At 40.9% G+C, this 27,741-nt stretch overlaps 1 protein-coding gene across 1 annotated transcript in view; it reads right to left on the reverse strand.

Annotated features, from left to right (window-relative positions):
• LOC134288092 (uncharacterized) overlaps window positions 1-25,765 on the reverse strand; it is a 66,231-nt gene extending 40,466 nt beyond the window's left edge. Inside the window, exons 1-2 of the mRNA XM_062851813.1 lie at window positions 25,596-25,765; window positions 25,473-25,528 (exon numbers count right to left, since the gene is read on the reverse strand). Of these exons, the coding sequence (XP_062707797.1) occupies window positions 25,473-25,528; window positions 25,596-25,634 (95 nt within the window). The 5' untranslated portion in view covers window positions 25,635-25,765. The remainder of the gene's footprint in view (window positions 1-25,472; window positions 25,529-25,595) is intronic.
• Between the last annotated feature and the right edge of the window lie 1,976 nt (window positions 25,766-27,741).

Consider the following 27,741-nt stretch of genomic DNA (forward strand, 5'->3'; position numbering starts at 1 on the left):
TATACTGGTATAATCTTAGTTCAGTCGCATAATTGCCATTTTCACTTTAAACCAACCTTAAATGTTCATGTAAAGTAATAATTGTTCTAAATACACCGTGTATCTGCATGCAATAAGGCTTCAGCACCGTGGTTACTTGGCTAGTTCAAATAGTGATTTTTTCCTTCTTCTAAACACAGGCTGTTCTTTCTAGTTTCATTGTAAATATGACTAGTTTTTGGCATAAATTGTTGATTATGTTAGAACCATAAAGCAATATTGGTATTGCGGAACTTAGACCCGTTTATTGTTCCTATATTTAAAAGAAGGAAAGATTCATGGTTAAAATACAGTAGCTCCAACTTCAACAATTATTTTAACAGCATAAAAGGAGAAAACGACAAAAAATATGGCCATTCGGCAAAATAACTTTTTGATCAAATGACATTCGACCCAACGGCCTTCAGTCGAATGCCCTAACACCATTGGTATTAAGATTCTACAACAGTAGCCGGAGCGCCATTAGCCATAATACCAAAGCCCAAATATGTTAAGCTCACATATTACAATTACCGTGATAAGAGAATATATTGGATAGAAATGGCGCAAATAAACTAAGAAGTTCATCCAGAAAGAACAGCAGATGATTAAAAGAAGGAAAAAACTATGCTGGAATTATAAGAATTAATTTCCTCAAGAACAAGCTTTTTATAGCATTTGATCAAGTGATATTCGGCCTAATGGTAATGGCTTTCGGACAGTGACAGTCAGGCTAATGGTATAGGTGAAACCGTCGCTTGAGTTATTAGTTCTGTGTATTTTACTCGTTGCTTACCTTTGTTTATGATATTCGATTGACTTAAGTGTGTGATCAACAATTCCGGATAATTTTGCTGTTTGGCACAAAAAAATATTATTTAAAGAGATCATGTTATTGTTATTGTCAAGAATAATCTTAAAAAAATACTTTTAATTGAAAGCAGGGAATCTTTGAAAAATATAAGTAAAGCCAAAAATTCCATATCAGTAAAAGCTGGGAATGTGTTGAAAAAAGAAAAATCTTTGATGAGCATGGATCAAATTCCATCAAAATAATATTTGATCAATTGGATCCACATCATGATCAATTTCTCCACAAGACAAATTTGTGGAAATGTACTAATTGAAAAAATAAGCTGTTGTGCGCAATAAAATATTTGAATAACATAACAGATTTAATGTATTGTGAAGTTTAAAAGGTTTGATTCCACATCATTTTTTTGCTTCAGAGTGATTTGTCCTTCTTCGAACTATAGGCTTTTCTTTAAAAGTTACTCTAAAATCATTTCTTGTTTGTTCTTACATCAGTTCCGATAATTTATTTAACTTTGGCACATAAATCTGAACAACAATTAAATTTTACATTTTTACAATCGTTATTGTGGGCTTATCGATCCCAAACAAATAAAGAACACGATTTATGATGATATTTTTTTTTTTAATTATCATTAGATGATTGGGCACACTTCTGGATTGAGAACTTTGGAAAATTTCTGGGAGATGGTACATTCTACATTCTGGCAAATGGTTTTCTGGGAAATGGTTCTTTCTGGCAAACGGTTTTCTGGGAAATGGTATTTTCTGGCCAATGGCATTCTGGCGAATGGTTTTCTGGCAAATATCGCACAATCTTACCAACAGGTTAGAAAAAGCACGTTATTGTACTGAAAAACTTCCTCGAAGACACCATGATGCTAAACGGTATGTTTAAATCAGCAATTGTCCAATATAGTTTTTGGGTTCTTTGCGTGCTATATAAGAAATCTTTAAAACATCAATTCGTAAAAACACCGTTTCTCGAGAAAGACTCGACGGATCTTCATGAAATTTTGTTGGTAGTTGCACAACCCCTGAAGCTCCGTGGTCAACCTTTTCCTTTTTGATATCGTGCATTTAGCCGAAATGGCGATAGAAAAAACTCGGAATTTTTCGATTTTTCAAAATTTCAAATCAATGCCCTCCCCTCTCCCAAGATGGGGAGGGTCAAAACTTCAGATTTATGAGTTTCTAGTCGGGAGCAATCAGAAAAAGTGAAATTTGGAGCTGGGCAAAAAAATTGTCGGACCGTGTTATTGGACAAATCACCGAAGGAATTAATGGAAGAATCCCTAGAAAAAAAATCCCACAGGAATTCCAAGAGAAACTCATGTAGAAATTTCCTCGGTTGTTCTTCCGTTTGTAGTTGCGTAGCACCTAATTGAAATGCTTAGTCAGTTCAACAAACATCCGGTGATCCAAAAAGCATGACGGTGTTACCCCCACCGATGGGTGACGGGCTTACCCGAAAAGCCCACTTTTTCTAAATTACACCGTAATTTCTGAATAATTGTTGAAACTGACCTTTCGATGAATCTTGGCACTGAAGAATAGTACAGATGAGAATACATGATTGATGAAAGTGAATTTCTGCACTTGTTTTGTAATTCCGAGGCTAAATTCTACCGACGAAAAATTACATCTGCCATTGGTGCGACGGCGTGTGTGTTTGTTTTGTTTATTTTCTTCCCGTTTGACAGGTCAATGTTGGTATTATGTGTCTCAAAATAGTAGAAATGGTAAAACCGAATGAGGTGAGTGGCCAAAAATCTAATAAATAACTGTTTTCTGGTAAAATCATTGAGGTAACGGGCTTACCCACCCTGACGGTGTTACCCGCTTTTCCCCTACTAACCCTAGATTCTAGCAGATTATTTTTTCGTGCGGTGAAAGTCCCACGCCGTGCCAAATATGAACTGGAATAACTGGAGGGACCTCTGGGAGGAATTTCTGAAGCTTTGCTTAGAAAACCCCCTGAAACAATCACTATCGGAACCCAACAAGACGTTTATGGAGGATTTCACAAAGGAGAAATTCCTGGAGAAGTCTTTTGAAGAATTCTTGAAAGTGTCACTGGAGAAATTCCCGAAGAAATACTAGTGAAAATTCGTGAACTTTAAGCTTCTACACTCTATAACAGCATATGGTTCTAGAAAACCATTCTCTTTCTCTACCGGAAACGGTCCCGGCATATTCGTATAATTTTGTGGGCTTCATGGCCGTGCGGCTAGAGGCATCAATTATCTGGGCGTTTCGTAAGCCTCGTGGGTTCGGTTCCCGCTCCAGTCGGGGAAAACTTTTCATCAAACGGAAAATTCACCACTGGGTGACATGTTTGTTGTTCGTTGTCCAATGTCTGTACAATCTCTGGTTGAAGACGCTGTAGTGTCTTTTGTTAAATTTGGTTTGTTGTTTTTGTTTTCCATCAATAACAATCGCAAAATTCAATAATTTTGGCCCCTATCCCCCGACTACGCCCATGCTGATGCTATCCGAAATCAATGAAGAAAATCCGAAAGCAAACCAGTCCTCGTAACATTTTACCGTTTTACTAGGCGTAAAATGTCAAAACGTGAAAACGTGAAACGTAAACTGTCAGATTCTCGACGGATAACATCTTGCCTGGAACCGTTTTGATAATAAATCACTTGCACCAACTGTGGTGTTTGTCTCTTGACAGACCACATCTCTTTTTCTTCAAAGGAAAATGTTTACTTTAGCATCAGTTACTTATAATTTCTTTGGGTTTTATTGCATGCTAAACCAAATGCTAAACTATATGCTATTTCTTCCTACGGGGAAGAAATGCCGTAGCTCCCTTCGAAAGGCGAACATCTCAAAATGTGGAGTTCGTATGTCAAGTGTGCTTGACAAGTTTATTTAATCTGATCAATCAAATCGTACCGCCTAGTCGGTGGAGTCGGAATTACCATATCTCCTTTTGTTTTAAGTTGGGCTGACTTCTTAACAAAATTCTCAAGGTAAACACTTCTATCACCAGACCCAACGAATCGCATCCGTCGCGTCGCTATGGTAGCACCCTTCTATGGTGAGCTCTAAACTGTTACAACGAGTGAGAGTGGGTAGACCTGAGGCAAGTTTCCTCTTGGGCAAACTTTTCTCTTTTCTGGCAGCCTGACCCGAAGGATCGCATCCACCGCTTAGGCAAGTTCCCTTCGTGAGGTGAACTTTTATCTTTGGACAGCCTGACCCGGTGGATCGTATCCACCGCTAAGGCATGTTCCCTTCGTGAGGTGAACTTTTATCTTTGGATAGCCTGACCCGGTGGATCGCATCCACCGCTAAAGCAAGTTCCCTTCGTAAGGTGAACTTTTATCTTTGGACAGCCTGACCCGGTAGATCGTATCTACCGCTAAGGCAAGTTCCCTTCATGAGGCGAACTTTTAATATTTTACTACTACCGGACCCGACAGTTCGAAACTGCCGCTACGGTTGTTTCCTTTTAGGTAAGCATTTTTTCGTCGGACATGACAGATCGTATCTGTCATTTCGGCAGCTCGCTTTTCTCAGTTCAAGTCAGTCTTGTTAGAATTTTCTTGACACTGCGTACCGTAGTACAGGAATCATACTCGTATCACATGTCTGTCCGGGGTATTAGCCAAACTCAGTCCTTTTAGCATTGGCCGGACATGTTTTTGAGACTGATTTGAAACGAAAATTGTTCGAAGCTTTACGTCTGTTTGTATGTGATGAAAACGTACTTTTGGTATTGGCCTTCTAAAGTGAGGTTATGTTTTGTGAAATCCCATCCTCGTCGCCAATGTGGTGTTTGTCTCTTAACACTTATACTAATAATGATCGTTACTAACACACCGCCTACTCAGCGGTCTGCTAAACTACCACACCAACTATTACCTATAATCCCACCACCAAATCGAAGTCATCGCTTGGAGCACAAGCGAAATTGCAGCTGCGAAGTAAATTTGAATCCATTTTTTTCTGTTGCGCATCATTAAGCTTATTAAGAGCTACAATATGCTCTAATCCAAATTGAATTGCGACATTTCTCAGTAGGTTGAAAAGCGATTTTCGCACCGCCGTTTTTCTTATTGAACGTCAAAGAAATTGCACCGCAAGTGAACCCATGTCGGGTTGGGGTAAAAACCCAGGTTGGAGCTGGATAATAAAGTAAAATGGCGTTAATATTGAATACCGACTTCGGTAATTTTTTGACGAAATTAGAACAGGTGAAAACAGCAAAAATGTATGGTTCGCATTTCGTATGGGTTTTTGACAGTTGGTGGACTGAGCCTCGTTAAAATCGATTAACGAAATTGCCGAAAAAAATCTGCTGCTCAAATTTCATCAAAATAGTACCGAACAGCAATTCAGGATGGAGTGTAGGCACACTGTTCCTTAATCTTATTAATTATATCTCGACGTTCGTAATAGAACAAGGCCTTCCTCTCTTCAAAGTAGTATTCTTAGAGCACTTCCATTACCATTGCGTGAACTTGTATATTGTGAGGCAAATACAATGATACTCTATGCCCAGGGAGTCGAGAAAATTTCCTTACCGGAACGGGAATCGAACCCACCCTATCTCGATTGGCGATCCGTAGTCTTAACCACTAGGCTAACTGGAGAACCTGTTCCTTTGGTACTATAGTGGCGCACTCTATTGAGTTCTAATAGAACCACTCCCAACTAACAAAAGTAGCTGCATAAGAGCTTATGGAACAAACGCTTATGTAAAAGTGGTTGATTAAGCTTTTATACAGCAAAAATGTTAGTTGGGACTATCACCACTGTACACCGTGTCCAATAAGTTCTCATACAAAATACAAATTTAGATAATATAATTTTATTTTACATCAGAGACCGGTCAGGCTAAGGCCGGAGTGGCCTCTGCTGTACATAGTAGCCGCCTCCACTCCACTCGGTCCATGGCTGTTTGTCTCCAGTTCCGCACTCTGCGTAGGGTCCGCAGATCGTCATCCACTTGGTCGACCCACCTAGCTCGCTGCGCTCCACGTCTTCTTGTACCGGTCGAATGACTCTCGAGAACCATTTTAGTCGGGTTGCTATCCGACATTCTGATGACGTGACCCGCCCACCGTAGCCTCCCGATTTTCGCGGTATGGACGATGGTTGGTTCTCTCAGCAGCTGATGCAGCTCGTGGTTCATTCGCCTTCTCCAAGTCCCGTCTTCCATCTGCACTCCGCCGTAGATGGTACGCAACACCTTCCGTTTGAGAATTCCAAGGGCGCGTTGGTCCTCTGCACGTAGGGTCCATGTTTCGTGCCCATAGAGGACGACCGGTCTAATCAGCGTTTTGTAGATGGTTAACTTCGTGTTACGGCGAACTTTATTCGATCGTAGAGTTCTGCGGAGTCCAAAGTAAGATCGATTTCCTGCCATAATGCGCCTCTGAATTTCTCTGCTGGTGTCGTTGTCGGCGGTCACCAGTGAGCCCAAGTACACGAATTCTTCAACCGCCTCGATTTCATCACCGTCGATATGAATTCGGGGTGGCGGGCGCGGTGATTCCTCCCTGGAGCCCTTTGCCATCATGTACTTTGTCTTCGACACATTAATGACTAATCCGATTCGCCTGGCTTCACTCTTTAGTCGGATGTACGTTTCCGCAATCGTCTCAAATTTACGAGCAATAATATCAATATCATCGGTGAAACCAAGCAGCTGAACGGACTTCGTGAAAATCGTCCCACTCGTGTTTATCCCCGCTCTCCTTATTACACCATCCAAAGCAATGTTGAACAGCAGGCACGAAAGACCATCACCTTGCCGTAGCCCTCTGCGAGATTCGAAGGGACTCGAGAGTGTCCCTGATACTCGAACTACGCACATCACTCGATCCATCGTCGCCTTGATCAATCGTATCAGTTTACTCGGGAATCCGTATTCGTGCATAATCTGCCATAGCTGTTCTTGATCGATTGTATCATACGCCGATTTGAAATCGATGAACAAGTGATGTGTGGGCACGTTGTATTCGCGGCATTTCTGCAACACCTGGTGGATGGCGAACATCTGGTCCGTTGTAGCGCGTTCACCCATAAATCCAGCCTGATATTGCCCACAAACTCTTTTGCAATCGGTGATAGACGGCGGCATAAAATTTGGGAGAGTATCTTGTAGGCAGCGTTCAGTAGTGTGATCGCGCGGTAGTTCCCGCAATCCAACTTGTCGCCCTTTTTGTAGATGGGACACACGATACCTTCCATCCATTCCTACGGTAATACTTCCTCCTCCCAAATCTTGGTAATGACCCAGTGTAGTGCTCTCACCAGTGCTTCTCCACCGTATTTTAGAAGCTCGCTTGGTAGTTGATCTGCTCCAGCGGCTTTGTTGTTTTTCAACCGGCCAACCTCCTCCTCAATCTCTTGAAGGTCAGGGGCCGGAAGTCTTTCGTCCTGTGCACATACTCCTAGATCTGTTACCACGCCACCTTCGTTACTTGCAACGTCGCCATTGAGGTACTCATCGTAATGTTGCCGCCACCTCTCGACCACCTCACGCTCGCTCGTGAGAATATTCCCGTGATTATCTCGACACATGTCGGCTTGTGGCACAGAGCCTCTGCGCGAGCGGTTCAGCTTCTCGTAGAACTTTTGTGTGTCCTTAGCGCGGTACAGCTCTTCCATTCCTTCGCGATCTCGTTCTTCCTGCTGGCGCTTCTTCATCCGGAAGACTGAGTTCTGCCTGTTCCGCGTCTGTTTGTAACGTGCCTCATTCGCTCTCGTACGGTGTTGCAGCATTCTCGCCCATGCTGCATTCTTCTCGTTTTTCAACTGTTCACATTCGCCGTCGTACCAGTCGTTTCTGTGATTCGGAGTCGCGAAGCCTAGTGCTGTAGCCGAGGTACTACCTATGGCAGATCGGATGTTCCTACAGCCAACTTCAAGTGTAGCTGCGCAAAGCTGCTCTTACGTTGGTAGGGCCACTGCTAACTGCTGCGCGTAGTCTTGAGCCTTTTCTATGTTACGAAGTTGCTCGATGTTGAGCCGCGGCGTTCGACTTCGACGCGTGGTGATAACTGTCGAAAGTTTTGAGCGCATGCGTACAGCGACTAGGTAGTGATCCGAATCTATATTCGCACTGCAGTATGTGCGGACGTTGGTTATATCTGAGAAGAATTTACCGTCGAATAGAACGTGGTCGATTTGGTTTTCTGTTTGATGGTCGGGTGATCTCCAGGTGGCTTTGTGGATATCTTTGCGGGGGAAGAAGGTGCTTCAGACTACCATACCACGGGAAGCTGCAAAGTTTACGCATCGCTGGCCGTTATCATTCGATACGGCGTGCAGACTGTTTCGCCCGATTACCGGTCTGTACATTTCCTCCCTTCCTACCTGCGCGTTCATGTCGCCGACAACGATTTTCACGTCACGCGGCGATCAACCATCGTATGTTTGCTCTAACTGAGCGTAGGACGCTTCTTTCTCGTCATCGGGTCTCCCTTCGTGTGGGCAGTGGACGTTAATGATGCTGTAGTTGAAGAAACGACCCTTAACTCTCAACATGCACATCCTTGCGTTGATCAGCTGCCACCCGATCACACGTTGTCGCATCTTGCCCATCACTATAAATCCTGTTCCCAGTTCATTGGTGGTGCCACAGCTTTGGTAGAAGATAGCCGCTCGATGCCCGCTTTTCCACACTTTCTGCCAGTCCAACAAAGTTCCTGCAACGCCACGATGTCGAAATTGCGGGGATGTAGTTCGTCGTAGATTATCCTGTCACATCCTGCGAAACCTAGTGACTTGCAATTCCATGTTCCAAGTTTCCAATCGTAGTCCTTATTTCATCGCGTGGGTCTTTGCCGATTGTATCGAGTCGTATTTTCTCTGTTATTCGCAATGGGGATTTTTACGGGTGGCTTATTGGGCCTACACCAACACTCCTGTCTCGCCGGAGGGCCATCGTGCCAGTTCTGTTTAACGTCCCAACCAACACTGGGACGACCACGCTGATGGGGCTACCACCTTGGATCTAGCTGGGCGTGGTGCAGCGTTTCTTACTCAGCCGCTGGATGCCAGAACAGACGCTGTTTGAGCCGCACCTCCTTGGTGAACAGACACTCGGATCGTACCTCCTCAATCTAGCTGAAGTCAGAAGGACAACAGTGCCCAGGCTGCCCTACCAGCTAAGCACACAACTCTTAGCTGGCGGTCTTTGTCATCGCTTGACCCGTGGAAGCATGAGGTAGGAACTTGTGAGGACCAGAGCTATATTGGACGCTCTCCTTATCGACTCACCGTTTTGCAGCTTATCACACAGTGATTCATATTTTCAAAATGATTGCATGTATTGAAGGGCCACATAATACTGATTAAAATTCCGTTTTCAGAAATTCGATTGCACTGGCACGCAAGAAACATGATCGAAAAGTTTTTCATTCTACGGTAGCTAAATAGAGTCCGTGAGGTTAAATTTTGAGTTTTTTACTGAAGTAGTGTACCAAATGGATATACTAAGACTAAAACAATACAACTTTAAGGATGATATTGTAAGAAATTAGCAAGTAAGCTAATCGAAATTCTGAAAACGGAATTTTAATCAGTATTATGTGGCCCTTCAATACATGCAATCATTTTGAAAATATGAATCACTGTGTGATAAGCTGCAAAACGGTGAGTCGATAAGGAGAGCGTCCAATATAGCTCTGGTCCTCACAAGTTCCTACCTCATGCTTCCACGGGTCAAGCGATGACAAAGACCGCCAGCTAAGAGTTGTGTGCTTAGCTGGTAGGGCAGCCTGGGCACTGTTGTCCTTCTGACTTCAGCTAGATTGAGGAGGTACGATCCGAGTGTCTGTTCACCAAGGAGGTGCGGCTCAAACAGCGTCTGTTCTGGCATCCAGCGGCTGAGTAAGAAACGCTGCACCACGCCCAGCTAGATCCAAGGTGGTAGCCCCATCAGCGTGGTCGTCCCAGTGTTGGTTGGGACGTTAAACAGAACTGGCACGATGGCCCTCCGGCGAGACAGGAGTGTTGGTGTAGGCCCAATAAGCCACCCGTAAAAATCCCCATTGCGAATAACAGAGAAAATACGACTCGATACAATCGGCAAAGACCCACGCGACGAAATAAGGACTACGATTGGAAACTTGGAACATGGAATTGCAAGTCACTAGGTTTCGCAGGATGTGACAGGATAATCTACGACGAACTACATCCCCGCAATTTCGACATCGTGGCGTTGCAGGAACTTTGTTGGACTGGCAGAAAGTGTGGAAAAGCGGGCATCGAGCGGCTATCTTCTACCAAAGCTGTGGCACCACCAATGAACTGGGAACAGGATTTATAGTGATGGGCAAGATGCGACAACGTGTGATCGGGTGGCAGCTGATCAACGCAAGGATGTGCATGTTGAGAGTTAAGGGTCGTTTCTTCAACTACAGCATCATTAACGTCCACTGCCCACACGAAGGGAGACCCGATGACGAGAAAGAAGCGTCCTACGCTCAATTAGAGCAAACATACGATGGTTGATCGCCGCGTGACGTGAAAATCGTTGTCGGCGACATGAACGCGCAGGTAGGAAGGGAGGAAATGTACAGACCGGTAATCGGGCGAAACAGCCTGCACGCCGTATCGAATGATAACGGCCAGCGATGCGTAAACTTTGCAGCTTCCCGTGGTATGGTAGTCTGAAGCACCTTCTTCCCCCGCAAAGATATCCACAAAGCCACCTGGAGATCACCCGACCATCAAACAGAAAACCAAATCGACCACGTTCTATTCGACGGTAAATTCTTCTCAGATATAACCAACGTCCGCACATACTGCAGTGCGAATATAGATTCGGATCACTACCTAGTCGCTGTACGCATGCGCTCAAAACTTTCGACAGTTATCACCACGCGTCGAAGTCGAACGCCGCGGCTCAACATCGAGCAACTTCGTAACATAGAAAAGGCTCAAGACTACGCGCAGCAGTTAGCAGTGGCCCTACCAACGTAAGAGCAGCTTTGCGCAGCTACACTTGAAGTTGGCTGTAGGAACATCCGATCTGCCATAGGTAGTACCTCGGCTACAGCACTAGGCTTCGCGACTCCGAATCACAGAAACGACTGGTACGACGGCGAATGTGAACAGTTGAAAAACGAGAAGAATGCAGCATGGGCGAGAATGCTGCAACACCGTACGAGAGCGAATGAGGCACGTTACAAACAGACGCGGAACAGGCAGAACTCAGTCTTCCGGATGAAGAAGCGCCAGCAGGAAGAACGAGATCGCGAAGGAATGGAAGAGCTGTACCGCGCTAAGGACACACAAAAGTTCTACGAGAAGCTGAACCGCTCGCGCAGAGGCTCTGTGCCACAAGCCGACATGTGTCGAGATAATCACGGGAATATTCTCACGAGCGAGCGTGAGGTGGTCGAGAGGTGGCGGCAACATTACGATGAGTACCTCAATGGCGACGTTGCAAGTAACGAAGGTGGCGTGGTAACAGATCTAGGAGTATGTGCACAGGACGAAAGACTTCCGGCCCCTGACCTTCAAGAGATTGAGGAGGAGGTTGGCCGGTTGAAAAACAACAAAGCCGCTGGAGCAGATCAACTACCAAGCGAGCTTCTAAAATACGGTGGAGAAGCACTGGTGAGAGCACTACACTGGGTCATTACCAAGATTTGGGAGGAGGAAGTATTACCGTAGGAATGGATGGAAGGTATCGTGTGTCCCATCTACAAAAAGGGCGACAAGTTGGATTGCGGGAACTACCGCGCGATCACACTACTGAACGCTGCCTACAAGATACTCTCCCAAATTTTATGCCGCCGTCTATCACCGATTGCAAAAGAGTTTGTGGGCAATATCAGGCTGGATTTATGGGTGAACGCGCTACAACGGACCAGATGTTCGCCATCCACCAGGTGTTGCAGAAATGCCGCGAATACAACGTGCCCACACATCACTTGTTCATCGATTTCAAATCGGCGTATGATACAATCGATCAAGAACAGCTATGGCAGATTATGCACGAATACGGATTCCCGAGTAAACTGATACGATTGATCAAGGCGACGATGGATCGAGTGATGTGCGTAGTTCGAGTATCAGGGACACTCTCGAGTCCCTTCGAATCTCGCAGAGGGCTACGGCAAGGTGATGGTCTTTCGTGCCTGCTGTTCAACATTGCTTTGGATGGTGTAATAAGGAGAGCGGGGATAAACACGAGTGGGACGATTTTCACGAAGTCCGTTCAGCTGCTTGGTTTCACCGATGATATTGATATTATTGCTCGTAAATTTGAGACGATTGCGGAAACGTACATCCGACTAAAGAGTGAAGCCAGGCGAATCGGATTAGTCATTAATGTGTCGAAGACAAAGTACATGATGGCAAAGGGCTCCAGGGAGGAATCACCGCGCCCGCCACCCCGAATTCATATCGACGGTGATGAAATCGAGGCGGTTGAAGAATTCGTGTACTTGGGCTCACTGGTGACCGCCGACAACGACACCAGCAGAGAAATTCAGAGGCGCATTATGGCAGGAAATCGATCTTACTTTGGACTCCGCAGAACTCTACGATCGAATAAAGTTCGCCGTAACACGAAGTTAACCATCTACAAAACGCTGATTAGACCGGTCGTCCTCTATGGGCACGAAACATGGACCCTACGTGCAGAGGACCAACGCGCCCTTGGAATTCTCAAACGGAAGGTGTTGCGTACCATCTACGGCGGAGTGCAGATGGAAGACGGGACTTGGAGAAGGCGAATGAACCACGAGCTGCATCAGCTGCTGAGAGAACCAACCATCGTCCATACCGCGAAAATCGGGAGGCTACGGTGGGCGGGTCACGTCATCAGAATGTCGGATAGCAACCCGACTAAAATGGTTCTCGAGAGTCATTCGACCGGTACAAGAAGACGTGGAGCGCAGCGAGCTAGGTGGGTCGACCAAGTGGATGACGATCTGCGGACCCTACGCAGAGTGCGGAACTGGAGACAAACAGCCATGGACCGAGTGGAGTGGAGGCGGCTACTATGTACAGCAGAGGCCACTCCGGCCTTAGCCTGACCGGTCTCTGATGTAAAATAAAATTATATTATCTAAATTTGTATTTTGTATGAGAACTTATTGGACACGGTGTACAGTGGTGATAGTCCCAACTAACATTTTTGCTGTATAAAAGCTTAATCAACCACTTTTACATAAGCGTTTGTTCCATAAGCTCTTATGCAGCTACTTTTGTTAGTTGGGAGTGGTTCTATTAGAACTCAATAGAGTGCGCCACTATAGTACCAAAGGAACAGGTTCTCCAGTTAGCCTAGTGGTTAAGACTACGGATCGCCAATCGAGATAGGGTGGGTTCGATTCCCGTTCCGGTCAGGAAATTTTCTCGACTCCCTGGGCATAGAGTATCATTGTATTTGCCTCACAATATACAAGTTCACGCAATGGTAATGGAAGTGCTCTAAGAATACTACTTTGAAGAGAGGAAGGCCTTGTTCTATTACGAACGTCGAGATATAATTAATAAGATTAAGGAACAGTGTGCCTACACTCCATCCTGAATTGCTGTTCGGTACTATTTTGATGAAATTTGAGCAGCAGATTTTTTTCGGCAATTTCGTTAATCGATTTTAACGAGGCTCAGTCCACCAACTGTCAAAAACCCATACGAAATGCGAACCATACATTTTTGCTGTTTTCACCTGTTCTAATTTCGTCAAAAAATTACCGAAGTCGGTATTCAATATTAACGCCATTTTACTTTATTATCCAGCTCCAACCTGGGTTTTTACCCCAACCCGACATGGGTTCACTTGCGGTGCAATTTCTTTGACGTTCAATAAGAAAAACGGCGGTGCGAAAATCGCTTTTCAACCTACTGAGAAATGTCGCAATTCAATTTGGATTAGAGCATATTGTAGCTCTTAATAAGCTTAATGATGCGCAACAGAAAAAAATGGATTCAAATTTACTTCGCAGCTGCAATTTCGCTTGTGCTCCAAGCGATGACTTCGATTTGGTGGTGGGATTATAGGTAATAGTTGGTGTGGTAGTTTAGCAGACCGCTGAGTAGGCGGTGTGTTAGTAACGATCATTATTAGTATAAGTGTTAAGAGACAAACACCACATTGGCGACGAGGATGGGATTTCACAAAACATAACCTCACTTTAGAAGGCCAATACCAAAAGTACGTTTTCATCACATACAAACAGACGTAAAGCTTCGAACAATTTTCGTTTCAAATCAGTCTCAAAAACATGTCCGGCCAATGCTAAAAGGACTGAGTTTGGCTAATACCCCGGACAGACATGTGATACGAGTATGATTCCTGTACTACGGTACGCAGTGTCAAGAAAATTCTAACAAGACTGACTTGAACTGAGAAAAGCGAGCTGCCGAAATGACAGATACGATCTGTCATGTCCGACGAAAAAATGCTTACCTAAAAGGAAACAACCGTAGCGGCAGTTTCGAACTGTCGGGTCCGGTAGTAGTAAAATATTAAAAGTTCGCCTCATGAAGGGAACTTGCCTTAGCGGTAGATACGATCTACCGGGTCAGGCTGTCCAAAGATAAAAGTTCACCTTACGAAGGGAACTTGCTTTAGCGGTGGATGCGATCCACCGGGTCAGGCTATCCAAAGATAAAAGTTCACCTCACGAAGGGAACATGCCTTAGCGGTGGATACGATCCACCGGGTCAGGCTGTCCAAAGATAAAAGTTCACCTCACGAAGGGAACTTGCCTAAGCGGTGGATGCGATCCTTCGGGTCAGGCTGCCAGAAAAGAGAAAAGTTTGCCCAAGAGGAAACTTGCCTCAGGTCTACCCACTCTCACTCGTTGTAACAGTTTAGAGCTCACCATAGAAGGGTGCTACCATAGCGACGCGACGGATGCGATTCGTTGGGTCTGGTGATAGAAGTGTTTACCTTGAGAATTTTGTTAAGAAGTCAGCCCAACTTAAAACAAAAGGAGATACAGCGGCCGTTCGCTCGTTGCAAAATGTTTACTTTGCAACGAGCGAATGCCATTCGCTAATTGCAACGTCACTTTGACACTAAAGTGCATCGAAATGCACTGCCAGCATGACTGACAGCATAAATTTGACACTTGATTGCTTTTTAATTGTAAACACGTGTCAAATTTTGCAATTAGCGGACTTGCAACCAAAAAGCGTTGCAATGAGCGAGTTTGCAACGAGCGAACGGGTTCTGTATGGTAATTCCGACTCCACCGACTAGGCGGTACGATTTGATTGATCAGATTAAATAAACTTGTCAAGCACACTTGACATACGAACTCCACATTTTGAGATGTTCGCCTTTCGAAGGGAGCTACGGCATTTCTTCCCCGTAGGAAGAAATAGCATATAGTTTAGCATTTGGTTTAGCATGCAATAAAACCCAAAGAAATTATAAGTAACTGATGCTAAAGTAAACATTTTCCTTTGAAGAAAAAGAGATGTGGTCTGTCAAGAGACAAACACCACAGTTGGTGCAAGTGATTTATTATAAAACGGTTCCAGGCAAGATGTTATCCGTCGAGAATCTGACAGTTTACGTTTCACGTTTTCACGTTTTGACATTTTACGCCTAGTAAAACGGTAAAATGTTACGAGGACTGGTTTGCTTTCGGATTTTCTTCATTGATTTCGGATAGCATCAGCATGGGCGTAGTCGGGGGATAGGGGCCAAAATTATTGAATTTTGCGATTGTTATTGATGGAAAACAAAAACAACAAACCAAATTTAACAAAAGACACTACAGCGTCTTCAACCAGAGATTGTACAGACATTGGACAACGAACAACAAACATGTCACCCAGTGGTGAATTTTCCGTTTGATGAAAAGTTTTCCCCGACTGGAGCGGGAACCGAACCCACGAGGCTTACGAAACGCCCAGATAATTGATGCCTCTAGCCGCACGGCCATGAAGCCCACAAAATTATACGAATATGCCGGGACCGTTTCCGGTAGAGAAAGAGAATGGCTTTCTAGAACCATATGCTGTTATAGAGTGTAGAAGCTTAAAGTTCACGAATTTTCACTAGTATTTCTTCGGGAATTTCTCCAGTGACACTTTCAGCTTATCACACAGTGATTCATATTTTCAAAATGATTGCATGTATTGAAGGGCCACATAATACTGATTAAAATTCCGTTTTCAGAAATTCGATTGCACTGGCACGCAAGAAACATGATCGAAAAGTTTTTCATTCTACGGTAGCTAAATAGAGTCCATGAGGTTAAATTTTGAGTTTTTTACTGAAGTAGTGTACCAAATGGATATACTAAGACTAAAACAATACAACTTTAAGGATGATATTGTAAGAAATTAGCAAGTAAGCTAATTTTCTTGAAAATGACCATTCTATTAAAGACTAGCTGTCCCGACAAACTTTGTCTTGCCGTCCTGTGGTGGTTTGACAACTGTTGAGCTCAAAATAGCACCGCACTCTAGATTGGTTTCATTTCGATCGTGCTGAATTCTTTCCCTGCTCTTAAAAATCAGTATTTTATATATTTTCTTATTTTTCTAGTTGATTTTCGTAACTTTTCGTACATATAAACACAGCCACCACGAATACGAACCAAGCCGTGCAAGAATCATGCTAATCAGTCCATCCGTTCTTGAGTTTTGTTGCCTCAAAGAAACTTCTAACTCATTTATATATATATATATATATATATATATATATATATATATATACAACTTGAACGTAAATTTTAGGCAACGTTTACCACTTCGTGGCCGAGCGGTTAGCGGCGTCAGTCGTTTAGGTGTCTCGTAAGCTTCGAAGTGCGGGTTCGATTCCCGCTCCAGTCGGGGAAAACTTTTCGTCAAACGGAAAATTCTCCACTGGGTGTTATATGTGTTGTCCGTTGTCGAATGTTTGTACTGTTCAGTCTGTAGAGGCCGTAAAGTCGAAGATGTGTGTGATTGTCTTTTTTTGTGCTGAAAAAAATCAACTTTTTGTAACTCGTCACATAAATAACTATTTTAAATATTAAAATAAATATTTTGCATGAGTCGATAATTTAAATGTTAAATGACCAATTTATCCTTTTAAATTGGTCATTTAACATTTAAATTATCGACTCATGCAAAATATTTCGTTTAACCAAATCAAATTTCTTAGATTTCAGCATTTAATGTCAGTTTGTACATTTGCATGCAACTTTTGGAGGGTGACTTGTATGGGAAATATCGTACTTAACATAAATCGCTTAAAACTATCAAATTCGATTTGGTAAATCAAAATAAATGAGTCGCTAATTTAGATGTTAATTGACCAATTTATGCTTTGATTGGCTAAAAAAATATTTCAATGCTTTCAATTGAGGTATACCGTCAAATGGGGTAACTTGCAACACTTTTTGACTTTGACGCAATATTATTGAAAATATGAACTCTTAAAATAAATTGTAAAGCAGTGATCCTCAGCCCTACCGTCTTCGCGGGCCAAAATTGATTTTAAGAAAGAGGCTGCGGGCCACTAGTCATTCAAGAATTTGTTTTCAGCAGTTTACAGGATCCAATACAAAATTTTAAAAATTTCTGAAAGAATCTATTCATTATGTAATGGTACAATTAAAGCATTTTTTAAATAATTTCCAAAAAAAAAATGCTAGGGAAATGTTTTGATGATTTTTTATTTAAATTTTTGCGGAATTTCTTAGGAAGCCAATGAAGACGTGCCCTGAAAAGCTGCAGTCATAATCTTTAAGAAATATTTGATGCCAATTTATGGAAAATAATTTTGCAAAGATTGATAGAGAAATTTTCAAATGAGGTCCTGAAGAACGTCTGATACATTTCCATACAGAATGTTGAGAAAACTCTTTAGCTGATAACTCCAAGGAAGAAAAAAAAAGTCCAGTGGAAATTTATACAGATTTTAGAAATTTAGATTTCTTAAAATAATTCTTACTGGACTTGTAAAAGAATGTATTACAAAATTCTGAGAAATTTAAAGTTTTATAATATATTTCTTAAGTATGTTTTGCATACTTTTGATTTCACATTTTGTAGAAATGTTTGTAAGCATTGCTAGAGAAGTATCTTGCAGAATCCCTGACATTTTTGTGGAATTCAGAGAACAACATCAATCCTATGATGTTTTTTTTTTTTTATTGAACAGAGTATTCTTGATGAATTTTGCAAAAATATAGCATCAATATTTAAGGAAAAGTACAATATTCTCAGCAAAATTGAGCTGATGAATGTAGCCGATTCAAACGGGAGTATGATCGATATTTTAAAATTGTCTAAACTTCTTCGCAAATTACAATTTTGAATATTTTCAGAACAAAATTCAGTATATTAGAAAACATATCAATATTTGGTACAATTTGTGATATCTCGGATTACTAAAGTCTTCTACGGTTCGGAAAACTAATAAATATCCTTTCAAAATTGTAAAGATCAGATAAAATTATTTGGTACATAAAGTAAGCCAAACTCAGTTTTTTGAGAAATATCATTGGCTGTCAAACTTTGGAGGCCATTTATTCAGAGTTGAATATACTGACTCAGAAAAGTTTTGCAATTTATGCATGCTGCTGTTGAAAATTTCTCCACAAATCACACAGTAGCTCAGTAGTTGATAGCCATTCTCATGCAAATTCTAAGATAAAGTAATATTTCTGATTGTCATCATAAAACCTGCCAGCGGGCCATATTCTAATTTATTTCAAAATCAGTTCGCGGGCCGCACAAAACCAATTCGAGGGCCGCATGCGGCCCGCGGGCCGCAGTTTGGTGACCACTGTTGTAAAGCATCGTGTACACTAATTACTACGAGTAGAATATTATGCAGTACTTGATTTACCAAAATACGTTTCCACCCAATCAGGAGGTGCGAAATACATGTTTGTTGCAAGTTACCCCATCTGTGGGGTAACTTGCAACATATGACGTAAAGCTAAGTTAGCTACCATTAAACTGCACTAACATTCTAGTACTTGGTCGTATCATAAGTTTTGATTTAATGCATGAAAAATGCATTGAAAAGATGTACACTTACCAGCTGAAATATCAGTTTTAACGAACAAATTGATATGTCTTACAAACAAGAGTATATCGTTTCACAACAGATCACACGTCCCTCAAATATAAAATAAATATGGATCTCGTGACTTAGTACTACTTACAAAATGTCATTTCATGAACAGTAGAGTAAGTCATGTATAGATAATTTTCAGTTTGCAGTGGTGTTTGGCTACTTCAGCTAAAATAACATGACTTAAACACCCATTTAACTTTGTAAATAACTATCAAAGCCGTTCATTTGGGCATTCCACTGAAATACTTTGCTCAATATAGACCCAAAATTGATGTTGGTGATTGTTTCGAAACGCCCATAAACTAAATTCAGCTTTCAACAAGATGAAACAAGAATAAAATTTCAAAATATAGCAATCCTTAACAATGTTTGAAGGTCACGTGCAAAAACTGTAATTGTTGCGACGGTATCGCGTGTATTTGGAGTGAAACTGGCAACTGTATTGTCCAATAGGAATTAATTAATTAGAATATTTAGTGTTAAGTTGTGCGTCGAGTGAGACAGTTCGTTAGAGATTAAGAAACTATCATGTAAGTTATTTATAAGAAAAATGAAGTGTAAAATACTACAAATGAATTCTATTTAATATAGCATTGAAGCTGCCGTATAATACGCTGCTCTCAGTATGTCGTTCATTAATCCGGAAGAAACTCGCGCCAACAAACTTCAATGATGCTAACTCATCAACACGAAGAGGTCGGTATGGCTACCCGACTGGACACCCTCAAGCAGCAGCTCGAGGAGTTCAAAGAACGGAAAGCGCTTTGGCGCAAACAGTGCGAAGATGAGGAGAAACGTATGAAGCTGGATTTCGAGCGCCAGCTAGCGCAGATTGACGAAAAGTTCTCCTACGCTATGGAGAAAATTGATTTGGAGTTCAGTGCGAAAAAAGAGGCACTAATACGCAAACACAGCGGGAAAGTTGTCCGAGAACAATCGACAACAAGGTCCGATTCGTGTGACGACAAACGCCGTTTACAGTTTGCTAGCTCCAATAACTCCAATTCAATCACCACGAAATCTCATCCAGATACTGCCCCTCCGCGATCGCAAATTGCCCAACGACTTTCTGCTATATGCGATGAAAACAATGGCATCCCGCACACGGTCCCCATCGTATCGACGACAAACCATTCTAATCAGAATCAATCAGCACGCAGTGTGCAGCTTGCTCCTGATCTGATAGAGATGAAAGTAAAACAATCGACGGTCAATGTGGCACAAGAATGTGCACTAGTGAAGAAGGCCCCCGTCGTCGTCGTCAGTGTTGAACGCAACGCTGTTTCTAGATGTGTTGTTTTCGACCCGGGTGGTGCTTTGTATAAGATAACCGCACCGATCGTATTGCACAGTGGTACAGGAAGGTGTTATTGGGGACATTTAATGCGGGACATTGTAATCAAAAGATTTACAAAGTGATGAGATAATTAGTTACCAGTTGTCACGGGGGGAGAATGTTGCGACGGTATCGCGTGTATTTGGAGTGAAACTGGCAACTGTATTGTCCAATAGGAATTAATTAATTAGAATATTTAGTGTTAAGTTGTGCGTCGAGTGAGACAGTTCGTTAGAGATTAAGAAACTATCATGTAAGTTATTTATAAGAAAAATGAAGTGTAAAATACTAAAAATGAATTCTATTTAATATAGCATTGAAGCTGCCGTATAATACGCTGCTCTCAGTATGTCGTTCATTAATCCGGAAGAAACTCGCGCCAACAGTAATAATTGAGTCGACATTCGAAAATAAGCGCGTTACGGAGTTAGTTCATGATTCATTTCTATTACTTCTATTCTAAATATCGTGAAATGAAAATAAATACTAGACATTTTTATCCATTTTAAGAGTTGCAAGTAATCCCATAGTGGTTGTCGAATATGATAAAGATTTTTTACATTACTTAGTCGAAAAAATTATTAAACTTTTATTGATTAGTTAAGCTTTCTATTAGGTACCCTCACTGCACGCAAGGTCGTCAGACTTATTGCACTTACCATAGGAGAGAGGTAAAGCACGATTTCCATACTTGTTTTTACGGCATAAAATGAGCAAACTGTTTTAACAGTGTAGCTAAACAATAAACAAAGTAACAAAGCTGATTTTTCCACTGAATTAATCTTTGGTATGCATAATCTCGATAACAGAAATAGTGGAGCATACTAGCTTTCATTATGATGAGAAAATAGTTTACATTTAATGTACGTCATCGTGTTGCAAGTTACACCCCTGTTGCAAGTAACCCCGTTTGACGGTAGCTCAAAATTGTAACGTGCTGGAGCGAATCTGAACCCGGATTCAGCGGACTAAAATCTGTTAGAGACACATAAGTTTGCTCTTGAGACAGACCAAAAGTTAATTTTTGTTTCGCTGTGTAATAGATGTGTCCATACTGTATCCTAAAATTAAAAAATAATTTAGCATATAAGAAGCACGCAATAAAACTCTTGGCATTACTAAATGTAACGAAGAACGGCAGACAGAACCTTCAAAAAGGCCAAATACAAGGTCGAAACGTCTGGCAATACAAAACCAGTCGTTTTGTATTTCCCTAGACTGAGAAATACCAGGTAAAACTAGAAATTTCATTTTTACTGTGTCCTCCGTTGCCATTTTTTCAAAGAAGTGAGAAAGACAGAACAAAACGGTTCAGAAGCTCATTGCGCATGCACACTGACGTCATCATTGTCTCCTTCTCTTTCTTTCCTTCGGCGTCGGTCCATAAAACCGTCCTTGCCCTCAAACAAATTTTTAGGGCAATGTTTACAAATCGTATGAGAATTCGCTGAGGTTAGGTTTTTGCTGCAAGCCTCTATGGTCGAACACAGTAAATTAATTCTTGTTTTAGTTGTATGAAAATTACCTTAGCTTACTCACTTAAAATAAATTACAGTATTCGGTAAACAAAAATCACCGGTCCGTTAACCGGTTTGTTTAATCACAGATTAACGGCAAAATCACAGGTGAAGAAAAGGTAAAAATAAGAAATCACAGTAAAACTGGAAAAATCAGAAAATATACAGGAAATCTGTGAAATTTTTACTGATGGGGCTATTTTATTGCACTAAACAAGGTAAACGCTCCCTTAGTGGTGGTAGTAGAAATTTAGCACTATTTTGACTGAAAAGTTAGCAAACGCCGTTTTCAATAGATGCATCATGATAATTTGCTTATGAGAATCAACCAGTTTTATGATTGATTCAAAATCTTATGTTAAACAATTATGTTCCTAAATTTTTGCACCTACACCGTGTCCAATAAGTTCTCATACAAAATCAAATTGAATTTATTTCACATCTGTAATTTGGATTTTCAAAGTAAATTGATTAATTGAAAGACCATCTAACGTTCAAGTTGTATATATACAAATACAACTTGAACGTAAATTTTAGGCAACGTTTACCACATCTGGTTGATTCACAACATTCTCAGATTTTGAATCAATCATAAAACTGGTTGATTCTCATAAGCAAATTATCATGATGCATCTATTGAAAACGGCGTTTGCTAACTTTTCAGTCAAAATAGTGCTAAATTTCTACTACCACCACTAAGGGAGCGTTTACCTCGTTTAGTGCAATAAAATAGCCCCATCAGTAAAAATTTCACAGATTTCCTGTATATTTTCTGATTTTTCCAGTTTTACTGTGATTTCTTATTTTTACCTTTTCTTCACCTGTGATTTTGCCGTTAATCTGTGATTAAACAAACCGGTTAACGGACCGGTGATTTTTGTTTACCGAATACTGTAATTTATTTTAAGTGAGTAAGCTAAGGTAATTTTCATACAACTAAAACAAGAATTAATTTACTGTGTTCGACCATAGAGGCTTGCAACAAAAACCTAACCTCAGCGAATTCTCATACGATTTGTAAACATTGCCCTAACAATTTTTTTGAGGGCAAGGACGGTTTTATGGACCGACGCCGAAGGAAAGAAAGAGAAGGAGACAATGATGACGTCAGTGTGCATGCGCAATGAGCTTCTGAACCGTTTTGTTCTGTCTTTCTCACTTCTTTGAAAAAATGGCAACGGAGGACACAGTAAAAATAAAATTTCTAGTTTTACCTGGTAATACAAAACGACTGGTTTTGTATTACCAGGTTTGGGAAATACAAAACGACTGGTTTTGTATTGCCAGACGTTTCGACCTTGTATTTGGCCTTTTTGAAGGTTCTGTCTGCCGTTCTTCGTTACATTTAGTAATGCCAAGAGTTTTATTGCGTGCTTCTTATATGCTAAATTATTTTTTAATTTTAGGATACAGTATGGACACATCTATTATACAGCGAAACAAAAATTAACTTTTGGTCTATCTCAAGAGCAAACTTATGTGTCTCTAACAGATTTTAGTCCGCTGAATCCGGGTTCAGATTCGCTCCAGCACGTTACAATTTTGAGCTAATACCTCAATTGAAAGGGCAAAATATGCGATTTTGGGCTGTTTTGTCTGCAAGCCATTAAGCATTGAAATATTTTTTTAGCCAATCAAAGCATAAATTGGTCAATTAACATCTAAATTAGCGACTCATGCAAAATATTTCGATTTACAAAATCGAATTTGATAGTTTTAAGCGATTTATGTTAAGTACGATATTTCCCATACAAGTCACCCTCCAAAAGTTGCATGCAAGTGTACATACTGACATAAAATGCTGAAATCTAAGAAATTTGACTTGGTTAAACGAAATATTTTGCATGGGTCGATAATTTAAATGTTAAATGACCAATTTATCCTTTCATTGGTTAAAATAGTTATTTATGTGACGAGTTACAAAAAGTTGATTTTTTTCAGCACAAAAAAAGACAATCACACCGTCTTCGACCTTACGGCCTCTACAGACTGAACAGTACAAACATTCGACAACGGACAACACATATAACACCCAGTGGAGAATTTTCCGTTTGACGAAAAGTTTTCCCCGACTGGAGCGGGAATCGAACTCGCACTTCGAAGCTTACGAGACACCTAAACCACTGACGCCGCTAACCGCTCGGCCACGAAGCCCACCGGCATGCCCCGTTGGATAAATACGAAGAGTGCTAAAAATCAAGTTTTGCAACGAGTTTAATACAAAATTTTATGCAATGATTTTTTCATAATGCAACTCATTTGAGTTGCATAATGTTCAAAATACAACTCAAATGAGTTGCATTATGAACATTATGCAACTATTTTTCATTATGCAACTCATTTCAGTTGCATTATGAACCAGTTCGGAAAAGTTGACCATTATGATACAAAATGAGTTATATAAAATAGAAATTATGGTACTGAATTGCATAAAAATATGTCCATCCTTAATGGCTTGGAGCCAAAAAAGCTTAAAATCGCATATTTTGCCCTTTGAGTTGAAGTATAGCTCATAATTGTGACGTGCTGGATCTGAGCACAGATTCGGATTCAGCGGACCAAAATCTGTCAGGGACACATAAGTTTGCACTTGAGACAAAAAAAATATGTTGCGCTGTGTTATTAACGACCTGAACTGTACAATTACGATAAGGTTTTCACCTCCGGGCAATACAAAACTAATCGTTTTGAATTTCCCTAGACTGGGAAAGGCAGTTAAACAATAAATCATTTTCCAGTCGAAATACACGCCACGATCTGTCAAACTTCCCATGAGAGAGAGAGAGAGCAAGACAGCAACAAAGTGTACCCAGGCTAATGATGCTTTTGGAGGTATTATACGAATCAAAATAAAATCTACTTTCGCGACTACTTTTACCCGCAGTCAGAGATACGCGCGAGAATCAAAATAAAATCTACTTTCGCGGCTACTTTTATCCGCGGTCAGAGATACGTGCGAGACAGTCGCCTAAGAAAACAGGTCTGTTTTCAAACTTTCCATCATAGCGCTCTTTGATAATTCTTGAAATAATGTCGCCACATGGCCGGGTGGTATGATGACTGCTGCGACTGCACGTGACATTTTCACTGCGATTAAATTTCGTCCATCATTGAAGGCATTGGAAAGTAGTCGCCACAATTGTGTTTTTCTTCCAACGTACAATAAACTGGAAGAATAAAAAAGCTAACATGTACACCTTGATTCACGGCACAAGTGTTTATGTGTTGATATGTCACTAAGGGTGCTATTACACCCTTTGCCCAGACGCCAAATATTTGACCACTTTTGACAGATAAATTTTGGCAGGTTGTTTGGTTCTGTTTGGCCCTATTCGTTTTTGAGAGTGACAAATATTTTTGTTTACCAGGTACACCTTGGTCAAAATTTAACTGTCAAAAGTGGTCAAATATTTGGCATTGGTCAAAGAGTGTCATACTAGCTTAATCCTTATCAGGTGAATTAGATGGTTACAGGGGTCACCACGGTGTTGCTACTTGTGTTAAACTGAAATCTCTTTTACACACTTTCTAAATTGATATTATACTTATGACACACATGTGATACAGGAATCACTGTACAATTGCGCTTGAAATGAGTGCCACACCGATAATTATCTTTTTTCAAGTCAAGAATTGCCTTGACACTGCGTACCGTTGTACGTGTATCACACTCGTATCGTATCACATGTCTGTCCGGGGTATTAGATGTGTGTTTATGTACTCTTAATGTGATCAGTAGAACCTCGATTTTGTGCTTAATACTCACATTCTTGAATCAACTACAGCTAAAATAACCAAATATATGGAATATATGTGAACAAGCTGAAATTATAAACATGCTAAATGGTAATACACAATCACTTTCACTCAATTTTAACATTTTCCTCACATTAATCTGTGCCTGCTTTTTCGATAGTGTAAGCGCCATAACGAGCTTAGATCTAAACGTTTAGCTCCCTATACACAGAAACAATGAATACAGCACCACAGTCTACTAGTTGGTTTTATAATTTTTCCTCCTACGTTAAACACCCGAATAAGATAGCGGAACTAAACTTAATATATATGCAAGTCGTGCATCGAATTACCGTAGCGTGAGCATTTCTGTTTCATACAACGTCTGAACGAAAGCAAAATGAATGTTATGTAGAAAAACGGAAGCATTTCAAACGCCAACGCATATACACGCTATTTGATGGGAGTTGTGTAGGTGTTGAACATGTTTTTCTCGTATGGTTATTACGCTATTAGCACAAATGTAAATAGCAACGAATGAACTGAAGGGCATACATCAAATTGAAGTTCAATATTTAAATTCTGATTCAGGAATTTTGGACAGACCGAAACGGTTTTATACTTTGTATTGTGTACACCAAAAGGTACACATAATTGTTATCCATGTCTGAGGATCGGGTTGTGGAATTACAGTTTAACACGACTGGTTGTCTTGATAATCATAACATTTCTATTTTATTCAAATCAGTATCTAACAATCATCTCCATACATTACATCTTTCTCTCATCACTTTGTCTTTACTCTTCTCTCTCTTGTGCTCATCATTTTAACCTACCAGTGGTCACTATTCTTTGAACAACATTTACAGCAATGAAATTGGATACTTCTGTCCTAATTACGTGGAACACCTTCTCACGTGAAGTACCGACAGGCAAAAAAAACGTGGAACTATTTTTTTGCACATCTCAGCAGTTAGTGAACCAAATTTCAATCTTTTTGCGTTATCGAAATCCTACACTATCCTAGAAAGGTTTAGCGAAAGCCGATTGTGGTATTTCAATAACCATAATAATGTGACACATTTTACAATGTATACATTTTACTATTATTGTTTATTATGAGCATCATCAATATGACATTTCCATAGACAAATAGAAAACCAATGCGTCACAGACAATAGACATACAAATGACAAATATAATACAAATATCATTACCACATCTCCCTTTTTTTAAATATTTTTTAAGTATATTATCATACGTTTGACAAGTCATCCTGCATCGAATATGTTGCGTTGATCCATCTGGTCAGCTGAACATTCTTTCATGCGGTGTGTTGCTACAATGTTGGTATTGCAACTGTAGTAGTTGGCTTTCATACTTTTTAAACAGACTTCCAAACTTAGGGAGTTTCTCTTATTGTTGGTGTAATAGAGGATTACGGTTAGCCGGTCCAACTATTAGCAACAAAAGAAGTAAAACCCGTATGATTGCTAAAAGTCAAGTGTGTTTTTCTTTATTCAAATCGGTGTATTTATATCGTTTTGTCCCACATATTACTTTGGGACGAACCAGGGTAGATAGGGTATTTTAACCAATAGTGGACCCCTTAGTAGCTGAAAATTGCTCTGATCGTTAAAACAGTATGATATTCCAATTAAATTGCCCCTGTCAACGTTTGCACAGCGAGTTCTATGTCTTTCTTGCACATTGCACACAAAAACCTTACCAAACCACCCTATATTTCCCATAAAATAATCATTTCAAATCTGGCTCAAATTATCCTATAGTGGTCCCCCCGGGGTCCACTATAGGATTGTTGGGGTCCACTATAGGATAAATCGTATTCTCTTACCATGTTAAAACGGAGACAATAGTGGACCCCCTTGGATTTAACCAATAGTGGTCCCCCAGATTTGTTTACATTTACAAATTTGTTCAAAAAATCAAATTATTGCTTTCCAGCGTAGCTCCACCACTTGTAACTACTGGCTGGGAACATGATCCATCGTCTCCCGGTGGAAGTTCACCGGTAAAAACAGATTTAAGCAGGAAAATTAGGAAAAATATAAGGGGGTCCACTATAGGTAAGGGGTCCACTATTGGCTAAAATACCCTACCTGGAGTGTCATGTTAACGAAGGCTCGCCTTTCGTGGGAACGCCGCTGTCAGCAGAACATGTCTGGACTGAGGCTGTCTAAGCCGGGCGCATATTGCATTCACAGTAAATACACCGACGAACTGACGTGACTCTGGATCTCAGCACATGACCGAAAACATAAAACGATCAATTCAAAAGC

The sequence above is a fragment of the Aedes albopictus genome, chromosome 2 (assembly GCF_035046485.1).
Source record: "Aedes albopictus strain Foshan chromosome 2, AalbF5, whole genome shotgun sequence".
NCBI classification, from domain to species: Eukaryota; Metazoa; Arthropoda; class Insecta; order Diptera; family Culicidae; genus Aedes; species Aedes albopictus.